Below are 7,383 nucleotides of genomic sequence, written 5' to 3' on the forward strand. Positions count from 1 at the left end.
AACAGTGCAGGGCTGATGAATAAGATGTAAGTTGTCCAGATATAGAAACACCGAGATGCCGAATGATTTGTCACAGTTGTTTGTGAAATAATAAAGATGGACAATTTAAAAAAAAAGTGACCAAATAGTCTTAAGGATTATGAGCTTTAATATAGGATAAACTGACCTGGATAAGCCCTCCCTTACTTGCAACCCTTAAAAGAAAGGGAATCTATAGGTCTGGGTTGAGCTAAGGCATTGGTTCTCAACCTTCCTAATGCCGCGACCCTTTTTTTAAAAAAAAAAAATTTTATTGATTTTTTTACAGAGAGGAAGGGAGAGGGATAGAGAGTTAGAAACATCGATGAGAAACATCAATCAGCTGCCTCCTGCACGCCCCCTACTGGGCATGTGCCCGCAGCCAAGGTACATGTCCCTGACCGGAATCGAACCTGGGACCCTTGAGTCTGCAGGCCGACGCTCTATCCACTGAGCCAAACCGGTTAGGGTGCTGCAACCCTTTAATACAGTTCTTCATGTTGTGGTGACCCCCAATTTCACTGTTACAAATTGAACATAATTAAAGCATAGTGATTAATCACAAAAACAACATGTAATTATATATGTGTTTTGCGATGGTCTTAGGCGACCCCTGTGAAAGGGTCATTCGACCCCCAAAGGGGTCACGACCCACAGGTTGAGAACCACTAAGCTAAGGAATGCCAGCTTAGAAGTAGAAAAGATAAACCCTGGGTAGACTTTTTTCAATCTTGTTTTCATGTTATAAAACAAGTCCTTGTTGATATGACAGGATCAAAAAAGAAGCTAGAACTCTATCTTTTTGGATTTTTTTGAGAGAGGGGAAGCGAGAGAGAGAAAATATCTATCAGCTGCCTCCTGCATGCACCCAAGCGGGGATCGAGCCCACAACCCAGGCATGTGCCCTGACCGGGAATTGAAATGGCAACCTTTCAATGCCAGGAGGACATCCAACCAATTGAGCCATACCAGCCAGGGCTAAAACTCATTCTTCAGACTAGATTATTCCCAGGGTTGGTTTATGTATTCCACAAATTTAATTGACCCACTGATACTAAGTTAGGGTTAAAAATCAAACAGGATGGAGTTCTTTTTGCTATGAAGTATGCGTTTTAGGTAAAGTATTTGGCTTGAAATGAAGTGGAGGAATGGCCTAAGCATAATGATGTACTAATCATTGCCTGGAATCACTTTGGTCTTTTCCTATCCTCTACCTTAGACTTTCCTGATTTCTTTTTAGGTGCTGTATAGAACTCCGTTTGAGCTAGCCTCCTTTTCCTGAAGAATGGCGCTGTCGAAGAGGGAGCTGGATGAGCTAAAACCATGGATAGAGAAGACAGTGAAGAGGGTACTGGGCTTCTCGGAGCCCACAGTCGTCACAGCAGCACTGAACTGTGTGGGGAAGGGCATGGACAAGAAGAAGGCAGCTGGTATGTACCTTTCTGAATCTTCTGACTGACCCTGAGATGACCCCAAAGACTGCTTTGAACTTTCCCAAAAGGATCAGGCTACATTTTTTTTCTTGCATTATAATGAAAATACCTCAACTGATTTTGCTTTTTCTCTTATTTCTTATTTTTGTAACATTTTGAATCTCAGACTGACATCCCTTGACCACTGTCCTGAGTTACCTAAGTTAAACTTACTTAAGAAATATATTAAAGGGAGGAGGATACATCATCTAAATATGTAGAAGTTGTTATGAAAAAGTTGAGGGAGGTAGATTTTGTTAATGATCGTCTCTGCTATTTGGGGAAGAGTTAGGGAGATTTTTTTCGTCTAAAGTTTGATGCTCAACTTAAATAGTTTGGTCTGGCTATGCTACCTCCTACTCTGAAGAATTATAACTGTATTTTTACCTCATAAGGCGAAGTTACTCGGTGTGAGAGGATTTATGGGAATCCTACAAAGAACTTAAAAGATTTTCCTCCCTCAGGGATAAATTTCCAGTGTTGGTGTCTGTTATATGCCTAGTATTAGACTAAAGTCTTACCTTTTTAACCCTACCACCCGTTTTTTTTTTTTTTTTTTCCTTTTAGACCATCTGAAACCTTTTCTTGATGATTCTACTCTCCGCTTTGTGGACAAACTGTTTGAGGCTGTAGAGGAAGGCCGAAGCTCTAGACATTCCAAGTCTAGCAGTGACAGGAGCAGAAAACGAGAGCTAAAGGTAGGTTACAGTTAGCTATCTGATGAACTCGGGAGTGTTTTGAATGGTAACAAAGTTGCTGAGCTTACCTGGCTCACACTTAGAGATCCACCATTAGAATACCTAATATTCAAGAGAGGTACTTACTTAGAGCTGAAAGCAGAGGGGGTTAACTTGTGTTATCACCGTCTATGGTAATGAACTACCTAAGTTCATGGGTTGAAATATTCCAAGGAAACAATTGATAAATTTGTCCTATTTTCATATACAGTTAGGGATTTTGGTTCTCGTGTTTCCCTATGTTTCTTTCTCCCCCTCCCCGCACCTTTACTACTACCTAAAAATTGATTGATCTAAGATTTTATGCTTCGATTTGCTTGATGCCTAATAGATTGCTTCAGAATGTGATTCCACTGCTACCTGAGTGTAGACCTTATTGTTGCTCCTTTTTAGAGGTTTCTCTGCAATGGACTTACAGATGGAATACCTAACAACAGTTACTATTTATTATTTGTCTGGAGAGCCTGCCATTTGTCTATATAGCATCTTACTAGCCATCTGGCCCCATGAGTAGAGTACTTAATGGGACCATCATTGCTCCCTTACCTCCTTCACTTTTTATTCTATGGTTGCTGATTGGTCATGGCCTCTTTGAATATTTGCAGTATCAAGTAGCTGATCTCTATATATCTTTGCTCTCTGTCTCTATCTTTAAAAAAGATCTTTCTGTGACTTCTATCAAACCTTCCAAAGTGCTTTTGATACTTTGGCTATCCTATTGCTTTTCCTGAGGCACAAAAGGGGAATAAGCAATGTCTGCTTGGTCCCTGGCCAGGCTATGGGACTAAGAGAAACAAACATTCATGCACTCTTTGTGTTTAGGGCATTGGAGGGTAATCAGCAGAATAAGAGCTAGTCCTTGCCTTAAAGGAATTTGCTATTTAAGGGCTGAGGGTCGGGGGAGCACAACAAAATAATCACAAATTATAAAATATGAGTAGCAATTTCATGTAAATTTTAGGGTTGACTGTAGACTTTTGTTGAATTTTATCTTTAAAGGGGAATGCTTGATATACAGTGTACACAGATCTGTAGAGTGAACATGAGTTATGATAGGGCATGCTGCTGTATAAGTGCTTAGGTGGGATTAATAAAAACGGTTTCTTGAAGGAGGTATCTAGATAGCCCTGGGATATGGGTCCCTTTTTGGTCCATTCACGTCCCAACCCCACACAATATATTATGGGAGAGTCCTTTTTCTTGAACTGTAGGAGTTCCAGGAAGCGCTCACCCCTGGCCGAGGATATGTCCTTGCAAAACACGAGCCCTCCTAGTGAAGAGGGGATGTCACCCAAAGCCTACCACCGGTGTGTACATTTGCTTTTTCCCATTGTCCCTTCCAGTTGGCCATTCTTGGTCCTGTTAAATTCACCTTGCAAGCTAGTCAACAATGAGTTCCCATTGTTTGATAAGAACAAAGTGTTATTGGGGAGTACTGAAGAAGAAAGAGAAAGCCCCTGTCCTGGAAGAGCTTAGGTTCTAGTTGGGAGAAAGTACTAACATTGAAAGATGTAACACTGGGCAAGCAGAATGTAATTTTACATAGTATAAACCAAGCTATTAAGTGCTAAGAGAAAGCAAAACAACAGTTTGATCAGTATGGGATGAGATTATTAATGAGGAAAACTTCCTGGAGGAGGTGAGTTTTAGGCAGGAATTGGAACAGGGGTTGTGGGAAAGTTGAGGGAGATCATTACACATATGGGCAGTAGCATTTGCAAAGACCTTGAGTTGGGCATGTTGATAAGGACATGGGGATGAAATTTGCTTGACTGGAGTGGGTGAATGATGAAGTTGGGTGAGATGGTCCATTTGGTGGAGGGTCTAGAAGACTCTGGGAAATGCCACAAAATGTTGATAGGAACTAGGATGATTCTTCTCTTCTCCCATGGGCAGGGATACAACTCCTCTTTCATCTTGGGTTCCCTTAGGAAGTGTTTGGTGATGACTCTGAGATCTCCAAGGAATCATCAGGAGTAAAGAAGCGACGGATACCCCGTTTTGAGGAGGTAGAAGAGGAGCCAGAAGTGATCCCTGGGCCTCCTTCAGAGAGCCCTGGCATGCTGACTAAGCTCCAGGTTAGTATTAAGAAATGGAAACACCCCTGGCCGGTTTGCTCAATGGATAGAGCGTTGGCCCGAGAAACAGTGTCTTGGTTTGGTTCCTGGGCAAGGGCATGTACCTTGGTTGCAGGTTCAATACCTGGCCCCAGTTTGGACTCCTGCAGGAGGCAACCAATCGATGTGTCTCTCTCATATTGATGTTTCTCTCTCTCCCCTCCTTTCTGCTCCCTAAAAATCAATGGAAAAAGTATCCTCACTCCTCGGGTAAAGGTTTAAAAAAAAAAAAAGAACTGGAAACAGTCATTTTGTGAGTTGGAGAAGCAAGAGATATGTGGATCCAGATTTACTGTGGCCTCGATGTGCATTAGTGTTTAGTATTGGGGAACTTTCATTTCCTGTTTTATGTTTCATCATTCCTTGGATTAACCAGGAGTATTTCAGTTGAAGGTTAGTGAAAGGCATTTACTGAGCACCTATTATGTGACAGGCAGGGTGTGTTACATAATGTCATTTACCCTGTTATCTACCTCATTGGGTCATTGAGAAAATTATTGAGATAATCAGAATTCAGCTTGATGGCAGAAGAGAATTTCCAAAAACAATTCAGAGAAGGTATAATCCACTTAAATAGTTTCAAGTTGACTTTTAATGTTTTTAATAGGAATTACCTGGTTTGTTTTTTTTAATGGTCACTGTTAGACAATTTTGATACCTCATAAGCAGTAACTGTTTCTTACACCAGTTAAAATTTCTTGGGAGGAAATATATATGGATATATTCTGTTGGGTAGATAGGTTTGCTTATATGATATTTCTGAAAGGAATGAAACTGATAATGATGTTTTTTAGTAGAGAATGAGGTGGAAGAATTCACAATATAAGCTTTTGTACTTTTTACATTTTCAACTATGTAAATATATTACCTACTCAAAAAAAAAATGTGTTGCCCTGGCTAGTTTGGCTCAGTGGCTAGAGCATTGGCCTGCGGACTTGGAGGGTCCCGGGTTCAATTCCAGTCAAGGGCACAGCCCAGGTTGCAGGCTTGATCCCTAGTGGGGGGTGTGCAGGAGGCAGCCTATCAATGATTCGCTCTCATCATTAATGTTTCTATCTCTCTCCCTCTACCTTCCTCTCTGAAATCAATAAAAAAAAATATATAAAAAAAGTTGCCCTAGCCAGTTTTTTCAGTGGTTATAGTGTTGGCCGAAGACTGAAGGGTCTTGAGTTCAGTTCCAGTCAAAGGCACGTACCTTGGTTGTAGGCTCAATCCCTGGCCCGGTCATGGTGTGTGCAGAGGCAACCAATCAATATGTCTCTCTCACATGTTTTTCTCTCTCTCTCTTTACCGCCCCCAACTTCCACCCTCTCTAAATATCAATGGAAAAAATATCCTCCAGTGAGGATTAACACAATAAATTTTAAATATCTTGGAGTGCCCTGGCCAGGTAGCTCAGTTGGTTAGAATGTTGTTCCAATACTCCAAGGTTGCAGGTTTGATCTCCTGTCAGGGCACATATAAGAAGCAACGGATGAACGCATAAATAAGTGGAACAAGTCAATGTTTCTCTCTCTCCCCCCTCCCCAGTCCCCTCGCCCCACCCTTCTCTCTCTGAATATAAATCAATAAAATTTTATATATATATATATAATCTCGGAGCCCCTTGACACCAGTTCTCTTGGAAAATTTAAGAAGAGTTCATTTGATTGTGTCCTCAAGGAGTTTACAGTGACTATGAAGCAGGTCCTTGTATTGTCATCTCTGGTTACCCGAACAAGTAATTCAGGGACCAACAACCTGATTTAAAAAAAAAAAAAAAGGCATGATGATTTCTATTCTAGGAATAGAAGTTCTGTTATGAGTTTGCATATGTTATTTAAATGCTCACAGTAGCTTTGGTAAGGTATGTGTTACTGTTTTTATCCCTTTTAGACACTTGGAGGTTTAGGATTAAATACCATGTCCAAGGTCACACAGCATTAAGTGGCAGAGTTAAGATTCAAACTCAGGTTTCTCTGACTCCAAAGTCTTAGTCATCAAGCTATGTTACTACCTAACATACCAGTCCTGCCTTGGGAAGATAGGTTGAAAAATTTTAGTGCTTAGCTATGTAGATTCATCTTTACTAAATTTTCTAGCCTATGATACAGGCAGAATGTGATGTAGTCATTCAAAAAATGTTAAGCCTCTAGACCTGAAAGCCCTTTGGATTTAGGAACTTGTATGGGAGAAATAAAAAAGAGTCATTAACAGCTTTTCAACTCTCCCCTATTCCCGAGAGCAGATCAAACAGATGATGGAGGCAGCAACACGTCAAATCGAGGAGAGGAAAAAACAACTGAGTTTCATCAGCCCCCCTACACCTCAGGTATTATACCCAGATTACTCTGAAAAGAAGAATCTTTAACACAGAATTTCTTGCCATCCATTCAAATGAGAGTCCAGAAGTGCCTGCACGTTTCACTCCAGTCTACCACTGGGTGTGCGTGTGCGTGAGTGAGTGTGTGGGTGTGTGTGTGTGTGCATGGGTGCTCACCCACCTACCTACCTGCCTGCCTAATCCATCTAATTCTGACTTCTTTTTACCCATCTCACAGCCAAAGACTCCTTCTTCCTCTCAACCAGAGCGACTTCCAATTGGCAACACTATTCAGCCCTCCCAGGCCGCCACTTTCATGAATGATGCCATTGAGAAGGCAAGGAAAGCAGCTGAACTACAAGCCCGCATCCAAGCCCAGCTGGCACTGAAGCCAGGGCTCATTGGCAATGCCAATATGGTGGGCCTGGCCAATCTTCATGCCATGGGCATTGCTCCCCCGTGAGTATCTATTTCATGGAACCTTGTTTCTGAAGCTTGAGAAGCAATAAATGCCTTTGAATATCATTAATCCTCTTCTTCCAAGGAACCTAAATTATTTCTCACGGTTACATATTTCTTACATAAACTCAGTAAATACCAGTTGAATTTATTCTTTTGGCTTTCCTGTTGCAGAGTTTATAATATTTCTATAATTGGTAGGACTGAGGTTAAGATTATTCATCTAATATTGAAGCTAGAAATAAAATCAGGTCTTCTGGTTCCTACCTCTTCTCTAT

At 41.1% G+C, this 7,383-nt stretch overlaps 1 protein-coding gene and 1 pseudogene across 3 annotated transcripts in view; both read left to right on the forward strand.

The window, feature by feature from the left end:
• The window catches only part of LOC102765746, a 2,009-nt pseudogene extending 709 nt beyond the window's left edge, over window positions 1–1,300 (forward strand).
• The window catches only part of PRPF3 (pre-mRNA processing factor 3), a 17,734-nt gene continuing 11,609 nt past the window's right edge, over window positions 1,259–7,383 (forward strand). For 2 of the 3 annotated variants that reach the window (XM_006755638.2, XM_015558725.1), the window contains exons 1-5: window positions 1,259–1,448; window positions 2,058–2,188; window positions 4,159–4,305; window positions 6,572–6,655; window positions 6,885–7,105. In XM_006755638.2, coding sequence (XP_006755701.1) covers window positions 1,304–1,448; window positions 2,058–2,188; window positions 4,159–4,305; window positions 6,572–6,655; window positions 6,885–7,105 — 728 coding nt within the window. In that variant the 5' untranslated portion in view covers window positions 1,259–1,303. Of the gene's footprint in view, window positions 1,449–2,057; window positions 2,189–3,438; window positions 3,535–4,158; window positions 4,306–6,571; window positions 6,656–6,884; window positions 7,106–7,383 lie in introns of all 3 variants that reach the window. The other variant, XM_015558726.1, reaches the window with a different exon arrangement.

Source organism: Myotis davidii, unplaced genomic scaffold, assembly GCF_000327345.1.
Source record: "Myotis davidii unplaced genomic scaffold, ASM32734v1 scaffold653, whole genome shotgun sequence".
NCBI classification, from domain to species: domain Eukaryota; kingdom Metazoa; phylum Chordata; class Mammalia; order Chiroptera; family Vespertilionidae; genus Myotis; species Myotis davidii.